Source organism: Bubalus bubalis, chromosome 5, assembly GCF_019923935.1.
Source record: "Bubalus bubalis isolate 160015118507 breed Murrah chromosome 5, NDDB_SH_1, whole genome shotgun sequence".
Taxonomy (NCBI): Eukaryota; Metazoa; Chordata; class Mammalia; order Artiodactyla; family Bovidae; genus Bubalus; species Bubalus bubalis.
This window is the reverse complement of record NC_059161.1, coordinates 77,695,482-77,720,440: the sequence shown is the minus strand read 5'-3', so window position 1 is coordinate 77,720,440 and position 24,959 is coordinate 77,695,482. Positions and strand designations below refer to the sequence as shown.

The 24,959-nt window shown below is 53.8% G+C and overlaps 1 protein-coding gene across 2 annotated transcripts; it reads right to left on the bottom strand.

The window, feature by feature from the left end:
- Nucleotides 1-282: 282 nt before the first annotated feature.
- On the bottom strand, nt 283-22,931 carry SLC41A1 (solute carrier family 41 member 1). 2 transcript variants are annotated; one of them, XM_006052904.4, is made up of 11 exons: nt 22,822-22,931; nt 19,322-20,333; nt 10,907-11,014; nt 9,731-9,802; nt 8,939-9,083; nt 8,649-8,795; nt 7,913-8,060; nt 7,065-7,144; nt 6,444-6,578; nt 5,991-6,139; nt 283-2,825 (listed from the first exon to the last, which is right to left on the bottom strand). In XM_006052904.4, the coding sequence occupies exons 2-11, from the start codon at nt 19,694-19,696 to the stop codon at nt 2,640-2,642; spliced, it is 1,545 nt and encodes a 514-aa protein (XP_006052966.3). In that variant the 5' UTR covers nt 19,697-20,333; nt 22,822-22,931; the 3' UTR covers nt 283-2,639. The 2 variants fall into 2 exon arrangements, with proteins under 2 accessions (XP_006052966.3, XP_006052965.3); XM_006052903.4 differs by lacking the exon at nt 22,822-22,931 and adding an exon at nt 22,000-22,413.
- Between the last annotated feature and the right edge of the window lie 2,028 nt (nt 22,932-24,959).

Genomic DNA, 24,959 nt, shown 5'->3' with positions numbered 1-24,959 from the left:
TGCAGGAAGGACTCTTAACACCAATGTGCGCCCTTTGCCAACACCCCACCCAAGGCCGAATCACTGTGTGGAGAGCAGGGAGGATGCCCCAGAGCAGCACTGGCTGCTTCTCAAGAAATGACTGTTTCCTATCACACATCTCTGTATTTAAGAGCTATTTCGTTTCTTGTCACTCTCTGGCCTCTTTCCACTTCTATGCAAGGAGGGGTGGGGCCACAGAGCAGGCCCAAGGCAGCAGGGGAAGCTGCTTTTGGATGAGACACACAGGAGCCACCAACCACCTAAATAAACGTCCTCTTTATTTTACCAAATATAATTTATCAGTTATGTTGACATTTGTCAATTCAGTTATAGTCACTATAAATAATTCTCTTAGGACACAGTTCTGTAACTTTTTAAGGATATAAGAGTAAACCAATGTTGCTCCCCACAGCCAGGCCAGAAGTCCATGTGGTTTGTGCAATCGGGGGAAAAGAAATGGATCGTCCATGAAAGTCATGAAGTTAATTTTCTTTCCCTCTCGCCCTGCAGACCTCCCTCTGCTCATCCTCAGGGCTTGGGGCACGCCTACCTTCCCGCTTCTCTGGCAAAGGAGGGCACACCGGACTCCTCCAGGGCAGCCTGGGTGAACTCCAGAGAGAAGAAAGGGCTGAGTGCCTGGGGCGGGGGTGACTGCAGACCACAGGGGCACAGCCTTGGGGGCGGAGGAGTTGGTTCTGATGCCTGTACAAGAGTCTGTGCAAACGTGTCTGGAGATGGACAAGATAGGAGAAGGCCCGAGAAGAGCAGGAACGAGGCTGGGCTGGTGTCAGTGAACTCTGCTGGGGGAAGCCCCAGCTGGGTAACCTCTACGATTCCAGGTCTAAGGGTCTAGGCTCTGGCGGGTGGCCTGGGTGGAAATGCAGAGAGAGAAAGAGTCTCTAGAGGTGTAGGGCAAGTTCCTTGGGGTGAGGCAGGGTGGTGGTAAGAGCGGGGTCACTGCCTGGCCTTCCTCTGGAGACGGGCCCTTTAGCTGACAAGAGGGGGAGAGCTGAAGGGCAGGCTATGGACAGAGAGGCTGGAAGAAACCTGCATCTGAATGCCCAGGTCTGTCCACACGTGAGTGTGGGCAGCAGAATTCTGACCTGTTCACAGTAACGTGCTGGGAGGATGCAGAGGCCCCAGTGCTCTCCCACTCCTGCGCTGGGTAAACTGGAAGCAGTGGGTGGATGTCTGGCCTTCTAGATCTGAACCCTCTTTCAGGTGACTGGTGAGGAGATGGAAGGAAGCGAGGGTGAGACGGGGTAGTTTAGGGAAATCAGTAGTGGCTGAGCCATGGGGCCTGAGTTGTGGCCAGTGACGCATGCAGGTGGGAGCCAGGAGCGGCGTCGAGAGGCAGACCCTGCTTGGACAAAGAGGGGAGTACAGTGAGGACGCTTTCTCTGCTAGACTGAAAAGGGCACACAGCCTTTGCACCCGGGGAACGAGGCGAGGGCGGGACTGTGTTTCCTCTGGCCAGTCAGTATCCAGCACAGGACCTGACGTGTAGTAGGCGCTCAATAAACAGCGCTCAGTGAATGTCAGACTGTGCCTGCAGAATCGCGCCTCTTGGGGAAGCTGCGTATTTGCTAAATGAGTGAATGAATACAAGATGGATGTGGGCAGAAGCTGAGAGAGAGGAAAACTGACTTCCACGGCATGAAAGAATGAGTGATTTCAGGAAGCAAGAGATTCTCAGGGGCCATGTGATTATGGCAGAAATCATAATCGGGAGAAACAGCAGCAGGGAAACACCCATCAACCGCCCAGCGCTTCTCCACAAACCCATTCTCCGTCCCTAATCTCGGAAGCCAACGCGGCAAGCTCTGGGGAAGGTCATGCTTAGAAATCATTAGAGATAAAGGTGAACAGAGATGAAGAATCAGGTCTCTGGGTCCAGGGAGGATGTTGATTTTGGCAAACTTATGGGTGGACATGGGCCAACAGGGAGACCAGGTCATGGCTCATTTCTTCTTGGATGAGGCAGTCAGTTGGAAAAAAGATCAGAGGGAGGGGCTGGTGGTATTTATCAGGCAGTTGGGTGAGGAGCAGGTATATAATTTAAGGAGTTCACCTCATCCTTTTGGAGAGCAGGGCAGAGAACAGGGCTAGGATTACTTGGGGCTAGGAGCAGCTGTCTCTTGCTTAGGGCTTTGAAGTTGGTCCACTTCTAGAAAACGTATGTGTGGGGGGAGGGGAGAGCGACATTTATCCCTCTGTTCAACCAAAAAGAAAAAGAGAAAACAAAGACAAACCCCCCAAACCAGAACCGGAGTTTGCTAAAGCTAAACCAAGTGTCCCCACATCCTGGATGGAGACCCCTGGCCCAGGCATCTCCCCTGGAGGCACCCACCGTGCAGCTGCACTTGGTGACTGGCCCAAACACCTACTTGTACTGTTCATCTCAGTCCATCTGTCCTGTCTGAATTCTTACTCTACAAACTTGGCTCAATGTATAAAAATTCCCATTGAAAATAATGAGAATTCGGTATCCACATGAAGTCCTAGAAAGAGATGGGAGTGTCGAGTGGGGTGGGGGCGGGGGAAGAAGACCGCCCCCCCCCCAAAAAAAATTTCAAACAGAAAGTGCAGAAAGGTGGAGAGAAGGTTGAGTGACCGGGCTAGTCCCCGACATCTGTGTCTCGGTCCCCAATGAGCCAGAGGACGTGGAAGCTGAGTGCCAGGAGCCCGGTGCCGAGAAGGTCCCCCAGGGCTGTCAAGTACGGGATGGAGAAGTTGTCTGGGTCCAGGCCGCGGCCCCACATCCAGTGCACCATCCAGTCTGCGATGTAGAGCAGGATCAGCACCTGGAGGACAGAAGGGCCAGCCTACAGCTACCCCTCTCCAGGGGGAGCCAGAGGCCACGCGATCGTCCCATTCACTGCACCGCAAGGCTCGGCTAGCTGCAGCCAGTCCTTAAGCAAGTCAGCTCATCTCTTTGCCCCTGCAACCCCTCTCTGCTCCTCCAGCCCACAGTGACCACCTCGAACAGATGACAGAAGGAATTTGAGTTCATCGGGAAGGAAGGTGCCTCTGTTCTCCGGAGCCGCCTACATTACATTCTGCTCCCAAATTTACCCGACAAGAGGCTTGCTAATCAACATCCTACTTGTTGCAGGAATTCAGTCCTCTTGCCTCTAATTCTGGGTCATCCTATTCTCGGGTCACTCCAATTCCTGCCATGTTGGCCTCTGCGGGAGCCCAGCAGGCGGCTGGGGGGTTGGAGTTTGCTTTTCAGAGAGGGATTTGTCCTCAGAGCAGAGTGGAATAAGGACAGTGTGAGAGGCTGCTGCCGGCACAGTTGTCCGAGTAACAGTTGATTATCCCAAGCTGCCTTCCTCCTGACCCTTCCCATTCTGCTCAAAGAATGCAAGTTTATTTTAACATTAGTCCTAGCAAAATAGAGTTAGGAATAAGTCAGCTGAATACCAAGCACACAGTGCGTATCAATTCAAAAGACACTTTGGATGATCTGCTACTGTGATGTATCTGTCCCTTGCTTTTCTTCCATTACTACAGATAATTAATGATGATCTAGATTAGAACCTTGCTAGTGGGCCCAGGACCAGGGACATCAACAGCTGGAAGCTTGTGAAAAATGCAGAATCTTAGGCCTAATGCTGGATCTGCTAAATCAGAATCTGCCTTTGAACAAGATTTACAAGCACTTTTAAGTTGGCGATGCACTTGACCTAGAATACTATGGGATGTCCACAGGCCTGCATCTTCTCTATACTCTGCACAATTCCTGGCAGTTGGGCTCCCCAGATGACTGCATCTGAGCAAGAATGAAATGGTTTCTAACGGTAAAGCTCTGAAACAGTCATTTGGGAGGTTTTACTCCTGAGTGTACTTTGTAAATACTGTGGTATGCAAATTCTGCCCAAAGGGGCTTAGTTCCTGGAACCAGAGCCCACTGGGGGATCCGGAAGCCAGATGTGATATCTAAATTTAGGCAAACTGGTTGCTCTCCAGTCTTCTCTCCAAGGAAGGCAGAGGTTAACAGTTTCAGCATCCTTCACCTTCTGCCTTGCCCTGCACATAGCGGCCTTGAACTTTTGTGGCCCTGACCCTGAGTGAGGGACAGCCCCCTTGAACCCTGCCCCACCCCCATAACTTCACACCCTTGCCAGCAGCTGCAGAAGGGTCCCAAATAAAGAACATGGCCAGAGGACTTTGGGACGTGCCCCAGGAAGGGACAGGCAGCAGCTGTCTCCACATTCCAGCCTCCTGAGCAGGCCCTGGGAACATGCCGGGAGAAGGCAGCGAGGGGATCAGGAGGAACCTTTAGAGGGGATCAGGTGTCCCACCCTAGCCCTGCACCAGCTGGAGAAGAGAGGAGGTGAGCGTGGCCCCCGGCGTGTTCACAGCGGGGAATGGAGGCAGGCTCGCCCTTCCCAACATGGCCGAGGGCCGCCCTCCAGCCACAGACCCTGGGCGCCCACACCCACCCCTGCTCTGCAACATGCGCTTCACCCCAACTCGCAACAGAACGTGGCAACTGGGGTAACGGCTGTGGGGAACTGCACGTGGTTGGCCCAGACCTAGCCAAGATGTCCTGACACCCAATAATATGTGTGTTAAAAAAAAGAGTAAAATGAGAAAAATATGTATGTTTGCTTGCCTAAATGTGGAATAAGCTTGAAGAATATATAAGAGATATAGATCAACAGATCTATATATAGCAGATCCTACTACATAGCACAGGGAGCTATACTCAATATCTTATAACAAACTATAATGGAAAAGAATATGAAAAAGGATGTATATATGTATCCTTTATACCTCTATGGAGAAGGAAATGGCAACCCACTCCAGTGTTTTTGCCTGGAGAACCCCAGGGACGGGGGAACCTGATGGGCTGCCGTCTATGGGGTCGCACAGAGTCGAACACGACTGAAGTGACTTAAGCTTAACCTATATCTCTATGTATGAATCACTTTGTTGTACACCAGAAACTAACACAACAGTGTTAGTCAACTCTATTAAAAAAAAGAAAGAGAGGAACAGAGGACACCCATGAGGAAGAGAACTGGGTGCATGCCAAGAGGGGAGGAAAGATGTTTCAGTGAGGTTTCTCTATTGACCCTTTCAAAGTTTTTGAACTAACCTATTCAAAAAACAAATCTATAGAGATTGAAAATGTAATAGTAAGGATTAGATTGGCTATAAAGGGCTTGCACGAGAGCCTTGCGGTGACGGAGCTGTTCTGTGTCTTGACTTCGGTGGTGGTTCATGAGCGTAGGACTGATAGACCTGCACACGCACGAGATCGCACGGAAAACCGGTGCAATCCGAGCGGCTCTGTGCATTATACCAACACAGACTTCCTGGGTTTGGTGGTGTGCTATAATCATGCAAGATGTTCCAGCTGTGGGGAGCTGGGTGATGGGTACAGGGGCTCTCTCAGCACATTTTTTGGGGGTCAAATTCTTATGAATACATAATGATTTCAAAATAAAAAGTTGAAAAAATGTAGTAAACAGCAAGGGAGAAAACATCCTAGTATTACAGAGTAGGAAGGCTGGATGGGATCCTAGAGATTGCCTAGCACAGTGGTTTTGACACATTCTCAAGCTGTGAAATCCTCTACTCAAGTGAAATCTCCCAAGGAAGCCCAGCATGTGAGCAAAGTCACAAGGAGCTCCATGGCCAGGCCAGTGGGGGTGGCACCTGCCTGAAATTCAGCACCTCTGCTTCACTCCCCTCGATTTGCAAATGTACCACTGAGGCTCAGAGAAGTAAAACAACTCACCGAAAGCCACACAGCCTCTTACGGACTGGGCTGGAACTGCGGTCTGCTCTCCTGAGCCCCCGTCCAGCGTTCACTGGCCACACGGTCCCTGGCCCTCCCCTCCCACCCCTGAGGGCGGCCCTGGCCCCTCCCCTCCCACCCCTGGGGGTGGCCCTGGCCCCTCCCCTCCCACCCCTGGGGGCAGCCCTGGCCCCCCCACGCCCCTGCCTGTCCGCACCTGGAGCAGAGCAGCTGTCATGTAGAAGATGATGAAGATGAGGGTGAGGGTGGTATGCCCACCCTGCATACAGCTGATGGTATAGAGGAACACCAGGTGTCCAGGGACCACGAGGAGGAAGAGCACGCGGGCCGAGCGAGAATTCACATCTAGGACCAGCGGAGAGGGGGCGTGAGGCGAGAAGGGGGCGATCTGGCGCCAGGAGGCGTTTCACAGCCAGGAGGCGCCGTGCTGCACTCCAGGGCAGCAGACGGCGGACTGAGTCTGCATCTGTCCCACGGCACCCAGCCCCCAGGGTGCCCCAGGAAAGGCCAGCCTTCCTGCCTGGGCTCCCCTTCTAGGACAGCTGGTGCACACAGCCCAACAGATGAGGAGAACCCGCATAACCGGGCTCCAGCTGTTTCTTAAGTGATGATGTGAACCCAGGAGAGGAGGCGGGAACTCTGGCATTACCAGGGCTGAAGAAGGTGGTACAGGGGCTGGGGCATCGGCGGGGGGCTTGCTCCGAGTTCTCCCCTGGCGTCCCATTCATGTGGAGGAAGGTGGAGATGCGGCTGGCCTGCACGGCCACCAGATTGCCCCCAACACCTGTGGAGACACGTGAATCCTAAGCCGCGGTGGGCTTGGGAAGCGGGGAGGGCGTGACCCATCCACCAGTCCCTAGGAGAAGATGGAGACACTGAGCAGGGAGACTCCTTTCCGGGGTGTCTTCAAGGCTCCTCCCATCCTCCCAGTTACGGAGACACAGCAGTCCCCTATAGCCCCGGCAGGCAGAGAGCATGGGCAGGGACAGATGCGTAGACGCAGGGAGCCTGACTTCTCTACCCAGACAGCGTGTGCACCTGCGGTCACAAGCATAGCTCAGGGGACAAGCCCTGCCGTGATCAGTCCCTCTCCGAAGCTAGGCGGACCCAGCACCCCATGCTCAAGCGCCGGTTCCAGGAACCAATCCAAGTCTTGAACTCTCTGAGCTGGACTCTCTTGCCTGATAGAACCCTGACTGATACAAAGCCCCCAGACCCTCTGATCCAGCCCTCTCCTTTCCCCCCCTGGCAGCTGATGCTGAGACCTCACCGTTAATCACAGGTGTGAAGACAGCCATCCCTGCAAAGTTGGGGTCTGAAACCGTCTTGTCCAAGATGAGGCCTCCCACACTGCACAGACACAAAGACCACTGAAGGCTTCTGCTCTGGTCCCTGGGGTGTGGCCGCAGGTCCGTCTGGACGTGGGCAGTGAGGCGGCTCCCAGGAGTCCCTTGTCCTCCAGTCCTCGCCTCCCCTTGCCAGAACCAGTTGATGCTCCTGACATTCACCCTAGCACAGCACCCCGGGCAAGCTGGTGCTGCTGGGTCAGGCAGCCACCTTCTTCAACCACCTTCCAAGTCGGTGTGAGGAGCTGCCGGCTGCCCTGCCTGCTCGGTGTTTATTTCCCCTCTGGTAAGAAGGCTGGATTTTTCCTCGGGGAACTAGCTCTCCCAGACTTGGCCACTGTGGTCTGCGTGACCCTGCTCCAATGAGGGCGTGGCCCCAGGCCCATGCAGTCAGAGCTGCACATCTCTGAGGCCACAGTGACTGGTTCAGGGACAGTCAGTGAAATTCTATAATGGGACTTTGCAGAAGACTTTAGAGAAACAATCTCTCTCCGCCTGTTTATGGAAGCAAACCTGAAGCTGCAGACCAGCACAGAGAAAAGCAGAGCCGAGAGACGGAGAATGCTGGGGCCCGATCATCTATGTTCCTGAGCCCAGCTGTGTGTAGTCAGCTCCCTAAGCCGATGTGGTTTCTAATGAAACCCCGTCACACGGCTCTGTCACTTCCAATAGAAGCACGTGTGACTGAGCCACTATTGAAGGCATTTCTAGGGTCCGGGCCGCACTTCCTCCTTCCAGGGCTGGAGGGCGGCGGGTAGGGGCTTGAGCCTACCTGCTGATGGCCATGGCGATGATGACGGGCTCCCAGCCCGAGTACAGCACCTCCCTTGTAGCCGGGCTCCGTCGGGCCAGCATCACCCAGACGGGGAGCAGGGCCACGAAGAAGGCGCACACCAGTGGGTAGATGTACTGCCAGATTCCTGAGAGGTGGAGAGGAGACGCAGGTGAGCGCGGGCTCCCTGCTCCCAGCCTCCCCTCAGCTCAGCCTGCAAAATCCCAACAGACCAACGGTAACATCACGCTAAATGCCAGCAAATGTATCCACTCATTTGATGCTCGCTGTTAACCCGGGAGGTACACGGGGGCCAGCCCTTTCCATTCTGTAAATGAGGAAACCAAGGTGAACCCTCTTCAGACACTGAACTTATTAGGGGCAGAGACCAGATCCTAAGTTTCTTGCTTTGATCCCTGGAAAAATCCCCATCTCTTCTCTTTCATTGTACAAGCAGATTCCAGCCTTAGTTCCTTTCCTTTGCCCTTTCCCCTTCCCCCTCCATAGGACCAAGTATACTTCTAAGATACTTTCACCCCTGCTCCCACTGCCTGCATGAATCTGAGATAAGAACTCAGCCTCATCTCTGTGAGGCAGGGAATTATTACAAACTGTGTTCCAACCAAATGGTTAGGAACAGAGGAGAAATCCTTACACATGTGCGAAAGCCCTACCACATCTCCCAGTCCCACTCAGGAATCCACCCTGGTGGCATCCTCAGTGACCTCAGCCTCACCCTGCTCCAGGTAGAGTCCCCAGCTGATGCCCGAGAGCAGTGCCAAGGTGATGAGGTCACCCAGGCTGGCAGCAATGGGCGTGGCCACATTGTCTGGGTTGATGCCAATCTTGCGAGAGCCAATGATGACTCCAATCATGATCATGCCTGGGGAGGAAGGAGAGGGGCCAGGCAGGGGAAGATGAGATGACGGGGCATCCAGCAACGGAGAGGGAGACCGGAGGGGCCTGGTTTCAGACACCTCTGGGACCGCCCTGCCTCCCCCTCTGTCCCTCCCTCGCCCTCCTTACCCAGGACCAGGGAGGCAATGGAGGCCGTGGCTACGCTGCTGGCACAGAGCAGGAAGGCGTGCGGGATGCTGAAGTGGCCGTCAGGGATCCAGCCGAAGACCACGGCGGCGATGGACGCCAGGAAGCCCACAACCGTGGCCTGCACCTGGGGAGGGGAGCCGTGACTCAGGGAGCAGAGCGCTTCTCAGCTGAGGTCACAGAGCACTCAACCAGACCTCCTCCCGCCCCCAGCAGCTCCAGGAGGCAGGCAGAGCTGGCCTGTCCAGTCCTCCCAGGCGGGAATGATGTCTTTATTTATTTAGTTTCACACCAGACACCAGTACGGGGTAGTGCGCCCTGCAGGAGCCCAGGACATGTTACTGGCTGAAGGAGTGTTCCTCTGGGGCCCGGGGGAGGGTCCACAGAGCCCGAGACTTCATCCAGACACAGGCCTGGGACTCAAGGGGAAGAACTCCTGGTCCAGAAACTGTGCAGCCTCATGGGGACATGGGACAAAAGTGGTCAAGGGCCTTCAGCACTCCAAGTCTCCTCCTGATGTGGCCCGGGGGGGGGGACACAAGCCTCCTGCATCACTGCAAGCAGAGAACTGACACTGAAGATCCCGGGAATCCCCCTGATCTTGGCCATTTTCCTGCGAAATCGGGAAAAACTCCTAGAGTTCCTTTGGGAGAAGGCAGCTCAGCAGGACCTTGGAGCCTCACTCGGGGGCCAGTGGGTGCTGACAGGCCTGTCACGTTCCTGCCCAGGGAGGAAGGAGGCTGAGCCCCACCGGCCTGGTCCCTGCTCTCTTACCTGAATGAGGGCCATGTTCCCAGTGATCATCCGCCAGAGCTCCTTGGGTGTGTCCATGTGCCCGATGTTGGCCTGGGAAAGGGAGGACCAGGGTCTGGAGCGGCAGGCTGGGAAAGCCTGCAGTGCTGTTCACTAGGATCATGCCTGGATCAGCAGACGGTGCACGTGCCCCGAGACCCTGGACCAGGGTGTGACCGCAGGAAGGTGAAGCAGAGTGGAGGGGCTGGATGAGAGGGAAGGCGCAAGACCGCCTTGAGCTCCTGCCTCTGGCTGGGGGGTGGCCAGGGAGCTCGTAAAGCAGCGCCCTCTTCTCCCCTCCTCTCAGGACAGAGGCCAATTCTGGGCTCTGCCCTGCTCATATGGGGCAGCTCATCCCCATACGGGTGAGAAGGACCCGATCAGTCCCTGGCTCTGAAGCCAGCTGGCCATCCAAGGGGAACAGGTCAGCTGCTGGTGCAGGACAGAGGCCATGAGAGTGTTTGGGAAGGACTGAGGTGGCTGGGAGCAGGCCAGGAGGGCAAGATGGGGAGGGCTAGGCAGGCTGCCACTTCTCTCTGCTCCCTTCTCTGGGCTCATGGCCATGCGGGGACATCCCTGCCACCTGGCTCTCCTGGCCTCCTGTGTTTTACCACTTCCTACCTCCTGCCCTGTGGCCCTGAATCTGGTTTAGTCTCCGAACATCAATGGCTGATCTAAGGTTGTGGGAGGTGGGAGTGACGAGCAGCCCCTCTTCCTCCATTCCCTTACAGAAGAGCAAGCTGCCGTGGGGGAGAGGGAGCGGGGTGGGAGGGGACTGGAAAGGCCTGGCTCTGCTCCGGCCCAGCTGCAGAGTGGGGCTGGAGATCAGAGAAGGCCCCCGGCTGTGCAGGTGAAGGGACCAGCGTGATGCTCCCCTGGCAAAGCTGCACAAACAGTCACGAGGCGGGTTGCGAAGCAGGGAGTGGGGCAAGAGTCCAGGGATGGCTGGGACCTCCAGAAACCAAGCCTGGGAACCACTCTGAGCAGGGAGCCCCTGACCAGGGGCAGGACAACCAGCCTGGGATCTCCCTGAGCCTTTCCAGCCCGGACCCACCTTGCGGACCTGAGCAGCTGAGAAAGGCCTGCAGTGACCTCTTGGCCAGGCTCTGTGGTGCCTGAGTCTCTGTGTGCCCCACTCCCTCCAGCCAGGACACTCACTGCGGTGGAAAGCCTTGATGCCAGCGTCATTTCCAGGTTTCCCTTAAGGCCCAGCAGTGCAGGCACCAGGATGAAGACCTCTGTCACCTTCTGGAATACTTCCCAGTGCTACAAGGGGGAAACAGAACCCAGGAATCTCAGGGCCCCACAGGGCTGGCATCAAAGTTGAAAGTGAAACTGAGTCCCCTGAAAGTGAGTTTATGATTAATTAATAAACTCTGCTCCGAGTTTACGATTAATGTTTCTATCCACAACTTTATTCCCTTTCTTGTCCCCGTCTGAATTCAATCCCTTTCTTGCCCCTTCTGACCTCAATCCTCTGCTAACTAAACAGCAATCAGCCAGAGTCAGATGACTAAAATTGCTGAGATCAGTGATAACATTGTTACAAGCTCAGGTTGTTTCTCCTGGGCAAGATGAGTTACCAGAGCTTTTTTGTTCTTCTCCTTTAAATCCCCTCACTCAAAGACCAAGTGGGAGAGGCTCTGAGGCTTGTCTCCCTCGGCTTGCCTGGTGTCCTGCAGTAAGCTCTTGTTACTGCTGCTGCTAAGTCGCTTCAGTCGTGTCTGACTCTGTGTGACCCCATAGATGGCAGCCCACCAGGCTCCCCCGTCCCTGGGATTCTCCAGGCAAGAACACTGGAGTGGGTTGCCATCTCCTTCTCCAATGCATGAAAGTGAAAAGTGAAAGTGAAGTCGCTCAGTCGTGTCCGACTCTTCATGACCCCATGGACTGCGGCCTACCAGGCTCCTCCATCCATGGGATTCTCCAGGCAAGAATACTGGAGTGGGGTGCCATTGCCTTATGCCCTTACTTTGCTGCAAACCTGCAATCAGAGTTTGGCTTTCTGTGCTGTGGGCACACGAGCCCTTGCTTGGTTACAGTTGGATAGTCTGGGAGCAGGGGGTTGAGAAGGAAGTGGAATCAGCAGGGAGTGAGCTGGTCAGACGCCTTTCCTCCAGGAATCCTGGAAGCAAACCAAGTCCACGATGCTCCAAACAACATAGCCCCCTTCCTGCCACCCAGAACCGGGGATGTGCAGAGGGTCTCCCCCAGTCAGGAGACCCCAGCCTGGCTCTGCTTCCTCTGGCTACTTTGTGGAGCCAGGAGAGAAGATGGTGGGGACCCATGCAGCTGAGTCACCCTGGAGCTGGCTTACACCCCAGAACTCCAGCGCAATCACCCTTCAAATCGCCTTCAGTCTAGTTTCTTTGTGGCCTCAGCCCCGGGTGGTGTTGTCTCAGCTGTTGAGCGCTGGGCTCCACGGGGCTAAGGAGATTAGAGAGTTTGTTTGGCTTCTATCTCCAAGGGCTCTGGGCCTCAGCCACAGCTGGTCTCCTTCAGAGGAGGCTCTGAATGAAGACGGTGGCCCCCAAACCTCAGAAGGCTCGTCTGCAAGAGGCTTTTCATTCCTCCTCGGCCCTGTCACCCCAGAAAGCTCCCCCAGTCTCTTGGTTAGGAAACGGAGGGGTCCTGGTGCGGGAAGAGCACAGGCGCCGTGGATTCCAGCCCTGAGACCATCAGGCTCTGCTCTCCGACCCGGTCTTCCAGCCAGTGTCTTTTAAGTCTGCACTAAGTGCCAGGCTAAGGGCTCTCTGTACAGTTTTCATTTTACTCTATCAAAAACCTTGGTGAGGTAGGAGGTATTCTTATCCCTGTTTTGTAAAGGAGGGAACTACTGAGGTTCAGAGATCACTATATTCAGTCCTGGGAAGGAGAAATGCAGGGGCCAGGAGTGGCTATTTGAAAGCTACTTTAATTGCAACTGAAACTGAAGGCTTGCAAGAAATGCTGGGATTGAGTTACCCTTCCTGGCCCCAAGGGCAACGTGAGTTCCTTTCAGTGCTTCCTTTTCTAAGAGTGGAAACGTTGATGTTTGGCAGAAAACAACAAAATTCTGTAAAGCAAGTATCCTTTAATTAAAAAATGATAATAAAAAAAGAATGGAAAGCTTTCAGGTTTGGAGAGGGGAGGGGTCAGGCAGCCAGACGGAGATACGCAGGCTGATCAGACTACCAAGGTCAGGAAGCAAAACGCAAGGGCACTGGACTGACAGCCTTTGGTCTCCCACGTGAGACCACAAGAGTGGGCCACGTGCTCTGTCCCCAACATTGTCCCACAGAGGCCAGCAGGGGCTCCTTAGACAAGTTACAAGGCCTTGAGCTCCTGACTGTAAAACGTACACTTTAGGGGCCAGATCAGATGGTCCCCAATGGCAATTCCAGGACTGACACTCTACAGTTAATGATAAGCAAGGTTGCAAATCAAATCCACAATGAGATGTCACCTTATACTCGTTACGATGGCAACTATTAAAAAGCAGAAAATAACAAGTGTTGACGAGGATGTGGAGAAATTATAAGCCTTGAGTACTGTCGATAGGAATGAAACATGGCTCAAACACTATGGGAAACAGTATGGCTGTTACTTAACAAATTAAGACGAGAACTACTATGCGATCCAGCAATCTCATTTCTGGTATATACTCAAAATAATTGAAAGCAGGGTGTCAAAGAGATATTTGCATATCCGTGTTCATAGCAACATTATTCCTAACAGCCAAGAGGTAGAAGCAACCCAAGTGTCCGTTGATGGATAAATTAATAAACAAAACATAGTCTTACATACACAAGGGAAAGTTATTCAGCCCTAAAATGGAAAGAAATCCTGTTATATGTAACAACAACACAGATGAACCTTAAGGACATTATAGTGAGTGAAACAAGCCAGTCGTAAAAAGACTAATACTATATGATTCCATTCATACGAGGTATCTAAAGCATTCAACTTCCTGGAAAGAGAAGTAGCTTGCTGGTTACCTGGGAATGGGAGGAGCGGGGAAGGGAAGTCGATGTTTAGGCGTAGAGTGTGGAGTTTTAGCTCTGTAAGATGAAAACGTTTTGGAGACCTATTTTACAACAGTGTGAATATACTTAACACCACTGAACTGCACTTTAAGAATGGTTAAGATGATAAATTTTATGTTATGTGTTTTTTTTTTTTTTTAACACAATTTAACAACAACAACAAAAAAGAGGAGCATGGAAATCAGAGGGGGCTGAGGCTGGGGGAGGCGGGCGTGGGGTCCTATAAAGGCAAGGATCTCTCTTTTCTTGTCAGAGTTCTTTTTGTGGGTATGGGGGTGTGCGTGTTGACAGTGGGGGTCCCTACCAGGACCCCAGAGGAGGGCTCCTCTCATTAGGGCTAGAGTGCACCCTTCCGGGGCTCCTGGCCTAGCCTCTCACAGTGGAAGGCATAGGAATCTTTTTAGGGAAGGTGCTCTCTTGAACACTAAGGATGGGAAAGAAACCCCCTGACCCTCAGCCACAGTTGCTGAGCTTTCAGACACCAACAGGAAGAGCCGGGAGGGAGGCGCATCCTTTCTTAGCCCTGGGGCCCCTAGAGGGGAGGCAGCCCCACGAGCCCCATGGGCCCTGGAGGAGCTCAGGCACTGTTGCTCTTGGCCAAGGCTGGTGCATACCGCTGGGGCTCCAGCTCCCAGCAGGCAGGGCCGTGCCCCGCTCTGCCCCCTTCTCCCTCACCTCAACTGGACACGTAGCTCAGAGAGCAAGCATTCCTTCTGCGACACCCCCCTCTCCCAATAAAAGTGGCTGACTGGAGGTTTTGGAAGCTTCTCTCAGAGCCCAGCCCCATATCCCCTCTTCACTGCATAACACCCACCTCTCACAGCTTCCAAGCCTCCGGTTCTGTGAAAAGCTGTGATCTGCAGGTAGGCGTATGTAAAGTATGTGTGTGTATTGGCAGGGTGAAGAAGCCCGAAAAGAAATACTCCAAGTGTATGCCAGAAATATTTTCTGGATTGTTTGTAAGGAATATTGTCTTTATGATTAAGAAAAAAAATACATATGAAGCTCAGCTAACCCCTCTAGCTGCCACTATATTATATACTAATACTTTATACATATAAATATATATATGAGGTTCTAAATATCCTCAAATCCTCGCACCCCCTCAGCACACATATACCTTCTCCTTCAGCTACACTAGGACCTAGAAGGGATGGGGCTTTAGCAGTGATTCGGACAGACAAGCAAGTAGGATGGGCACCCATGCTAACAGCCCTGTCTTCCGGGCCTGCCAGGGGACAGTCTGGACCCTCACACCACCTGACCCCCCACCCAGCAACACCCTGAGCTGGCACTTGGTCAGAGTAGCCGGTGGCTACACACATGCTTTCTTCACCCACAAAAGCCTCTCAGGGGAGCCTCTGACATGCGTGTGTGTGTGTGTGTGTGTGTGTGTGTGTGCATGGCTCTGGGAGGGCCCGGGAAGCAGGCTGGCCCTGAGATGAGCAGTGGGTAGAGAGACAGCGGCAAGGGGCCCAGTGTGTCTCCTTCCTGCTTTGGCCTAATTCAGGCCCGTCCTGTTCCCCCTGCCTGGAAGTGTCTGACCCTGAAGTCAGACCCACGAGCCAAGCCTTTACCCACGCCTTTCTGCTCTGCTGGGGATGGAAAAGGACACGTTCCAGGAACCCCTTGGCGGGAGATGCCCATGGCACACAGGGGCAGATTTCACTGCTTCTCAGAAATGCGGCTCCTCTTCCCTTCCTTCTCTGTCTGCGGATGGTGTGTGTGGGGGGCAGTATGCGGCTCACTGGTTCCTGATAGCCTGGAGGAGGGATGAGCCTGCCGCCCCCCACAATAATCCTGACTCATCACCAAAGGTTTCACACCTCAGGGACCCTACTGCTGTCTCACCCTGGTCTGTTCCTCTTCTCTCTTCCATCTGACACCTCCTCTGGCCTCAAAGAGAGAACCAAGTGTGCCTGGAGTGTTCTGCCCTGAGCCTTCTTCCCCTCCAGGAGGAGAACAGCAGGGAAGAAAGTCACAGGCTGGAAAGGCTGGAGTCAAAGACACAAAGCTAACTCAGACCCCCAGCAGCTCTGAGAACTGCAGGAGAACATGGGAAGCTGGGCCGGAGCTGACTCTCAGGGTGAGGACCGAGTCAGCTCAGATGAGTGTAAACCCAGTCTGCACCTACGGCTCTCCCTGCCACCTGCAGGCATCCTCTAGGTGTCCAAGGAGGAGGCCCTCAGGGCAGCACCTGGGGATAGAAAGCTGGACAAAGTGTGATAAGGGAGGTGGATACCTGAAACCTGAGTGCTCCGCTCAGGAATACAGGCAGCCTTGGGGCAGGCCAGCCAGGGAGGAATGTTTCTGCTCCACCCTGCTTCCCCAAAGCCATCCTTGCCATTCACTTTGACCTTTGCAGACTCCTCTGTACACACGGAAAAGCCAGAGGAGGAGTGTTTACGGGACAGGGTGTCTCCTTTCCTCAGGATCTTCAGCACAAGAATAGTGAGGATAAAGAGCTGGGAGACTCACCTGTTTTAACACAGCTTAGAATGCCAGTGATGGAGAAGGAAATGGCAACCCACTCCAGTATTCTTGCCTGGAGAATCCCAGGGACCGAGGAACTTGGTGGTCTGCCGTGTATGGGGTTGCACAGAGTCGGGCACAACTGAAGCAACTTAGCAGCAGCAGCAGCAGAATTCCAGGGAAGGCTGGCACACCACCTCCTGCCACCCCCATCCCTCCAAGGGCTTACAGAAGAGGGGAGTGTGGTGCCCTGGGGCAGCCCAGGACTAAACCAGGAGGCTGGGCAGGGCCTCTGCAGGATGGAGGCTCCCCAGCCCAACCCCCTTCATTTCCTACACTGGGCCCAGTCCTGGTTTCCTTCCCAAATGCTTCGGGAACTTCAGCCTCGGCGGTGGGGCGGTTGCAGCAGACTGCAGTCTACTTAACCTTTTCTTACTTTTGGCCAGTAGTCAGTCCCTTATCTCACTGCAAAGGTGGCTGTACATACCTTTGGAGAGAGGGCAGATAAAAGGAGACAGAAACGGGCCTGGGGAAAAGACTGGGGCTTCTGCAGCAGTGGGGAAAATGAGGGCTTTGGACCAAGGAGACATCTGCACCGGCATGGCCCTCTGCTGAGCTGCTCTGAGACACGGGGGACACCCTACAGCCAGCTCCTCCCAAGGGCCGCTTAGAGGACTCCATCCCACTGCAGTTCAGCTTAGCTTGTGAGGGGGAAATGCAGGTGTGAATCATTAGAAACTGTCCCTCTCCTCCTGACCCCAAGATGCCAGTCACCTCTTTCACCCCCTTAGATACGGAATAAAAACCTCCCTGCGGTCCCTGATTTCTCTGCTCCTGCCATCCCTGCCGTGACTTGACTGCAGCCATCTGCAGGGCTTGCTCCAGACACGCTGCGGGAGAAGGCTGGGGGCGGGCACAAAGACAAACCAGCCACTGTCCTCCATACCAACTGGCCCTTAGCTCTGCAGTGAGCCAAGGTGCCACACCAAGGGCAAATGCTGGCCTGGCACCCTGGGCAGGCTCCAAAGATTACCTACCTGGGTTTCTCAATGTCTTAGGGTAAGGGGTAAGATGCCGGAAGTCATTTCCAGCTCTAGAATTCCCTTGAGTGTGTAAGAGAAGGGGAGGGAGTGGCCCTCTAAGAATCTTTGTTCTTGCTCATTTAGAATATAACTCCAGTTGTTCCCGATTCCAGTCTACCCTGTTTTTCAAGGAAAGACAAAGAGCAGACTCCTCCCAGAGTCTTTAACCAACTTTGGAACCATGGGTACGGTAAAGGCTATAGAGGCTTAAGGACATAGGTTCAGAGTCCGATGACCAAGGACAAGTTACTAATCCCTTTGAGCCATTGGTTCCCTAGCTACACAATGGGGACAGTTATGGTTTGAACCTCACAGGTCCACAGAAGAGTCCAACAGATGCTGCCCACTACCGTTCTTACTTTCTAGAAAATACAATAATCCCTCCCAGGTTACCATCAGACCCTGGTTCTACACCCCTTTGGAGGCATCAAACCAGAACTGGAAACCTCTGAGAATGAGAACCCAGGCCACAGGAAAGGGATGGAAGAGGTGGAGAAACTGCTACCCTGGTCTAATTTCTCCTCCTCTCTTTACCCCACTCACTGCTCTAGGAGGGGGAGCAGCTACCAGGGCGAGGAATCCAAAGCCTGCCCTCCCTGCTCCAGACTGGCATCCCAACCTCCATGAGGAATGATCCCCAAAGAGACAGGTTAAGGGAGACAGAAGGCATGATATAAACACCATCCTCAGGAGCAATCAAAGGAGCAGGGTCCCCCTAAGGTCTCAAGTCAAAGTGGTCCAGGTAGACACCATTGAAAGAACCTCCTAGAACCAACCACCCTGCTTTCTGGGACAGGGGCCTGGTAAGACTTGCCAGCAGGACTCTGTATTATCATATACATCGTTTGTAGGGCTGGCTCGGCAAAGGGGAGGGGATGCTGAAATCCACATCCTCCTGAGAGATTCCATGGCCAAGGACTCACTGGTTTGGGCAGCGGGCAGTGGGAGGCCCAAAGGGCAAAAGCCAGATCACCTCCAGCCTTCCTATTTCTCTGAGTACCTAGGACAGAGCCCAGAACTCAGTAGGAATCTGATACATGTTAATGATTAACTTAGATAAACCCAGCACTTTCAGACAGCTTTATGTGTCTTACTAAGCCTCAGAAACTTTAGCTGGAAATAAAGCTTTAAATCATCTTGGGGACCTGGAGGTCCTGGGTAAGTCCTAACCCACAATACTCTAACATAGCATATTCCTGGCTCTTAGCTTCCTGGTTCTGCCAATTCCTGTCCTTAATTCTACCTAGGAGCCTCACAAAGAGCTCTCTTTGCCCACCACAGGTTCATGAAAGACAGGTAAGGAGCAAGGAGAAGAGACAGTTCTGCCCAGGTTTGGTTATATTTTGTCCCCATATTTGTCACATAATCAGCACTTCTATGTCTTATCACACCAACCCCCCAAATCATGTCTCAGCATGTACCCACCCCCATTCTCTAAGGAGAGCCTGCCAAGGTTACACGAAGACAAGCAACACAAAATGCCTTTAAGAACCTTCTCGCTTAATTTGAGACCCTCTTGGCAGCTGGACAAATTCCTGCCCAGCAGGGGGATGAAGAGAAGGCTTGAGACTGAGCTTTCTACTGTGAGTATCCTTGAAACCCGCAAAATAAAGGGGAAAGAAAGCCTAAAGAGAAGGCCCACGATCTAAATGTCTCCTAGTGAGCTGGGCTCAGCAGGAACGACCAGGAGGGATGGCAGGCAACAAGCTGCTCCATCTCTCCTCTTGCAAGCCTGAGCTTGGGAATCAACCCTACTTCTGTTTAAGCAATACAGCCCTGACCACCTGTCCCAGGGCTACCCGGCTTCCTCAAGGCTTCTGTAGAAAGGGACTAAAGGAAGAAGAAACCGAGGACATGATCCAAAGGGAAACAGTGTTCCAGGAAGCAGCAGCTGCTTCTGACAGGGAGGTGGAAGAAAAGCTCCAAGAGACAGTCTCCCAGGAGGAAAAGACGGCTCTAGGCTCAATGTCCAGGGCCGCCCTCCCAGCCCCTACCTGCACGATGTCCAGCACCATGCCGGCGGCCACCGTCCCGAAGCCGGCCAGGAGGAAGGGGAACAGCACCTGCAGCCCGATGGAGAAGGAGGTCTCCTTGAGCGGGGAGGGGGCGGCGGGGCCGTGGTCCGAGCTGACGTCGTCACTCTCGTTGCTCTGGCTGCCGTTCTCCAGCAGGGCATCCTCCTCCCGGAGGCCCTTGGCGTTGGCCCGAGACTCAGGCACCACCACCTCGACCTCCGCCCCATCGGGCCCCAGGAACTCCGAGGTCCCAGCCAAGGGCTCTCGGCCCGGGCCCTCCGAAGAGCAGGCTGAGGCGGTGGGACCAGTCCCGTTCAGCTGGTGGGCGTCCTTGGGCTCTGGCTTGGAGGACATGTCGCGGAGGGAGGAGGAGAAGGGGGGAACTCTCTTCTTTTTGTTTTTCCGCTCTCTCTCCCTTTCTGACTTGGGAAAGAACTTAGTCTTGGGGTGAATGCAGGCGTGGTGGCCGCGGGACCTCTTCCCGCGGCTCTCCGCTCTGATCGGGCGCTTCAGAAGCTGATCCACCGACAGGCAGCCCCATCAAGCACTGAAGCCACAAGCTGGAGGGGAGCAGGAAACTCCACACCAGATGCTGCAGCCGGCGCAAGGGGTGCAGGTGCCCGATCCAGCAGGCCAAGAAGCTTCTTGGGGGGAGCTCCTCTGGCCTCCTAACTTCTTTGGTTCTCAGCGCAGACTCCTCAGAGTCGGGGGCATCCAGAGCAGAAGAGCCCGGTCAAGTCTGGGGTGCCTCTGAGGTGGCCCTGCTTTGATGACAAGCAGCCCAAGTTCAGATCCTTCTGAAGGCAGACTTGGCCTGGGGTGGCCTCTGGCTGGGCTCCGTCAGCTGCCCACAGCTCCTCTGGCTCTGCTGGTCCCAGGGCAGCGTCAGCCCTCTTTCTCCTTTTTTCCAGAGACGTTCTTCCTTTCTGGGAAGACCCTGTATCTTCCCCAATCCCTGGTCCTCACAGTCACAAGAATCTGGATGGAACACCTTATGTGGGAAGAAGGAAGACAAGGGAATGTTACGATATGGCAGAAGACAGCTCCTACTCTGAGAATATTCCCACACGGCAGGCATAAGGAATTTGCTATTTTCCTTCCTTTTCCACTAACACCCTCCATTCCTGCCCTGCAACATCTGGATGCCCAGTAGGCACTAGTCCTGCCATCCTCCCAACAGGCAACACACTGCCCACCAGGGACCACCACCATGGTCAACAGCCATGAGATGGGCCAGCCAGGGACGGGGAAGATGCTGTGCAGGAGACCTTGGCATTGCCTTCTCAGCAATGGGGGATGGGAAGGGATGTCCTGGGGAAGATCCCTTCTTGAATGTCCATTAAGAACCCAAGGTTACTAAAATGCGGTCTCCCAGCGGGGTCTCTTCCAAATTCAGTCACAAGCTTCCTACAGCCACTTGGCTGTAGAAAGCGATAGTTTACAGTCACAAGGCAAATAAGCAGGGAGAATCTGACTACTGAATGAAGGTCCCTACACCCCTACAAACCCTAGTCCCTGAGGGAAAAAAACCAACAAACTGGTAGGACTCCCCGGGCAATGGGGCAGGCCTGCCAGACCAAGGCCAAGAGCCAGAGGCCTACCCACTCCTGCCCTTGAGAGTCAACAGTGTTACAAAAAGCTCAGACACTGACTTGGATCCCGGCCTCTGCTACTTCTCCCCCCCTGCTCTCGGCCTTGTGAGCTCTTCAGATAGGACTAGAGTATTATCTCACTTTGAAGGGAAAGACGGTAACACTGTGGTTATTATGCACAGATTTCAGTTCTCTAGGTTCGCCCTGTTCCCCAGGGTTACTGAGAGTTGGATATAATGGAATTCTTAAAAACAAAAACAAAAGAGCACCATCGGAAAAAATAAATAAAACAGAGCAAAATAAAAAACAAAAGCAGCATAAGCCAAAACGCACTTGCTCCCAAATGCATGTCTCTTTAGGGTAATGGCCCCACTTCTTCTTGCCTACAGGAATCCCCAGGCCTTGTTCCCACCCGATTCCATCCCACCAGAAGAGCTCTCACGAGTAAAAAATACGTTTAAAGAGAATTTCCCTAGGAAGGATGAATAGGTCCTTAAGTATTCCAAACACACACAATTAGTCAACTCCAGTTTGGGGAAGGGTGGATCAAACTCCAGTAACCGGCCCACAGGAATTGCTTTCTCTTTCTAGCCATTCACGTCACCAGGACTCCCTTTTCCAGTCTCCTTAAACACTGTCCTGTTAGTTCTTTCAAAAACCCTCACTAGAGATCCAGGAAGAAACCTCTGAGCAGGACAGAACCCGCGGCTCCTGTGCCAGAAAAGTTTCTGAGTCCGCTAAAACCTGACCGGCCCTCCTCCTCCCGTCTTCCTGGCAAGTTACCTAACCTGAAACGGGGCTCGTAGCGAGAGAAGCCAGCCCCTCATCCACTGCTGCCAGTAAAGAGACTTCAACCGGGCCTAGGCCCTGGGATGAAAGAGGCAAAAGTGACCCGGGATGCTCTGGGGAGGGGACTAAGCAGATGGCTTTCGTGTCCCCGAACCCAGGGATTGGGAGAAGTATCTGGGTGGCCCTCCGGCCTCTCCTCCAAACAGACTCAGCGAACGCGCGGGGTGCCAGGTCCCTCGGCCTCGCCACCCACCCCCTAGACCCAACCGCACTGACCTGCCCCTCACTCGGGAGGAAAGGGGGCGCCTGGCGACTGGCGGCGGGGGCCCGTGGTCTCGGGGGAGGCAAGGGTCCCCCTCTTCTCATCACTCCTCCTCCTCTGCAGTCCTCCTCGGCCCCCGGATGCCCCTCGCCACACACACACACACCCCAGCCTAGGCGAGCGTCCAGCCGCGGCACCCGACTTGCTACATTTCGCCTCAGCGCTGGGCGAGCGAGGCCGCCGCTCTGCTTCCACGAGGGGTAGGTGGCCCGGGCGGGCAGGACAGATCTCCGCGTCCCAGGCGGGGCGGGGGGCAGTCCGGACGGCGGGCCGTGGGGCCGAGCTCGCTCGCCCCCAATCCCTTCTTGCCCGCAGACTTGGGCCCGACTGGTTGGCTGCTAGCGGCAAACGTGATCTGGGGCAGAATGGGTGGCACCCCCATTCCATCAAAAATAGATTCCGGATGGACAGCGGCAGCCCCCAATCAGAGGCGGCGAGGGGGGCGGGCTCGGCTGCGGCCCGGCCTCGGGGGCGGGGCGCCGGGGAGGCGCAGTACGCGGGGTGACGCGCGCTGGAGGCCGCTCGCGGGTCCCTGCGCTCCCCGCGTGGTGCCGCCGCCCGGGGCCGCCACGCCGCGCCGGGATCGTCCCTCGCCCCTTAAAGGCGTGCGCCGGTGCGCGTCTACCCCTGCGTACGGAATTGTTTCCTTGTGCCTCCGGCCTTCGGCAAGACCGGGAAACCTCCCAGCGGAGCCGCCAGCTCTGACCACCGGGACTCAAACCACCCTGCCGCTGCTCTGCGCCCCGGGCTCGGTTCCCGGAGAGAACCGTCCCTACCTTGTTTGGGTACACAGCCTCTTGCCTGCTGGGGAGAAGTCACCTCTGCTCTTTCCGCCAGATGCCGCGTTCCTGCAAGCGCGTGGCTCAGCCTGAAGGAACCGGCCTTAATAAAGTCCCAGCCTTGGAAGGGCTGGAAATGGGCGGGCGGGAGGGAGGGAGGAAAAAGAGGTCAAAACCTCCGCTGTGGTCCTACACTCACCGCCCGAGGCGGGGCGGAGGGGAGCCTGGGTTCCTCTGACCCGCTGATTCTGGTGGCAGCACGGAAGGATGTATCCATCCCGGGCTAAACAAAATCCAACTTTCCCTGACGCACCTTCTGGGATCAAAGAGGGCTGTTCCCATTTCGCCTTTTGCCACTTCCTCCCTGGGGTATCTCCACCTCTCCAACGCAAACGGAGAACCAGTTCTTTTGGGGATGTTTTGGTGTACGGGGTGTGATCTCCCCCGTAAAGGAACCGCCACCCTTGGGTTTTCCCCTCTTGTCAGTGGAACCTGTGACCAGTGGTTCCTTCCTGTCATTTTCCTCCCGGAAAGTGGCTCAGGGGTGCATTCGAGCGTGACTACAGACCCCCGGATGAGTTTTGGAGTCGAGATGTGCCCGCGGAGAGAACACAGCGCTGGGTAGGAGCTTCTGGCTGCCTCTTCCTCTTTCTGAGATACCGCAACCTCCCCCCCACCCCCCAACACGCACGCACCCCAGCACACACAGAGCAACAGGAGCAGGTAATTAATTCCTTTGCGCAAACCCGCACAGTCTAGTCCCTATTTCCCACTCTAGTCCTCAGGATTATTCCAGTTTAGCTGCTGGGACATTTGGCATCAGGGCCTGCAGTTTCTCATAGCACCTAGTAGAGGAAATGGCTGTGTCAAAATTGGGGTTCTAATTTGGCCAGGAACACTACATCTTTCTGCATGGATACAAAAGTAACTGCTAGACTAGGAAACATTGGGCTGCACCCAAAATGACCCGATTTTGAATAGGTGGTGTAGGGGTGGGGAGGGAATTAAGGCGGAGGTGTCTGGAGACTTTTCAGTTGAGGGCTGGAAATAATTCCTGCCCCTGCTCCATTCAACAGTCCTCTCTGTCCCCTTTTCATCTTGCCACAGCTGAGCCACCTGAATGTAAGATCTTGATCCACCTCCTATTCCCTTTCTACCTTCCTTTAAAAAAATTCTCCTGAAGCAGTTCCCTTCCCCTGTAAATTTTTTAAAATAGAATTTCCCACCAGATCTGTGGGAAGGTGCACAAATTCTAAATATGCAGGTCAACAAATTACGACACAGTGAACATACCTGTATGACAGCCTCCCAGATCAAGAATTCGACCATAACCAGCACCCCAAAAGCCCTCTTCATGTCTCCCCCCCAGTCACTACCCCACCCTCCTTCCTAAATTAACCTCTGTCTAATCCCATAGGTTAGTTTTACCTGCTTTTGAACTTTATATAAATGAAACCATTCAGTTGGTACTATTTTGTGTCTAGCTTTTCTCACTCAGTGTTATATTTGTGAAATTTAAGCCCAAGGTAGCTACGTAGCTCATTCATTTTCATGGCTGTATGGTACGCCATTGCAGCTGTTGATGAAAAAATAAAAATCAATAGATCTGAGAAAGAAATGAAAAATTTTATTCAAGCCAGCCTGAGGATTATAACTTGAGAGACAGTTTTTCAGAAAGCTCTGAGGACTGTTCTGCCTGCTGGAGGGCAAAACATAGTTATATGTGTTTTTGAGATGAAGGTTTATACACTGAATGATGTATTGACAGTTTATGCTATCCAGATGTGCAGAACAAAGCAAGTAGTGGGGCACCATGACCCCTTACAAGATTGAGAAGGGATGTTATCTCCTAAGGAGTTCTGGTTAACACGTATGCACAATACATACTAAAGGGGAAGGAGGAGGCCCAAATGGGCATACAAAACTTTGATGTTTCAATTTTTCTTGTCTTGTAATAAAATGAGTTTTATTTCATCACCATTAAATGCATATACCACAGTTTATTTTTCTATTATTCTGTTGGTGGACATCTAGGTTGTTCCTAGTTTGGCGTTATTATGAATAAAGTTGCTGTAACAATTTTGTTTCTGTCCATTGGCACACTTGTTTCTATTTCTGTTGGATATATGCTTACA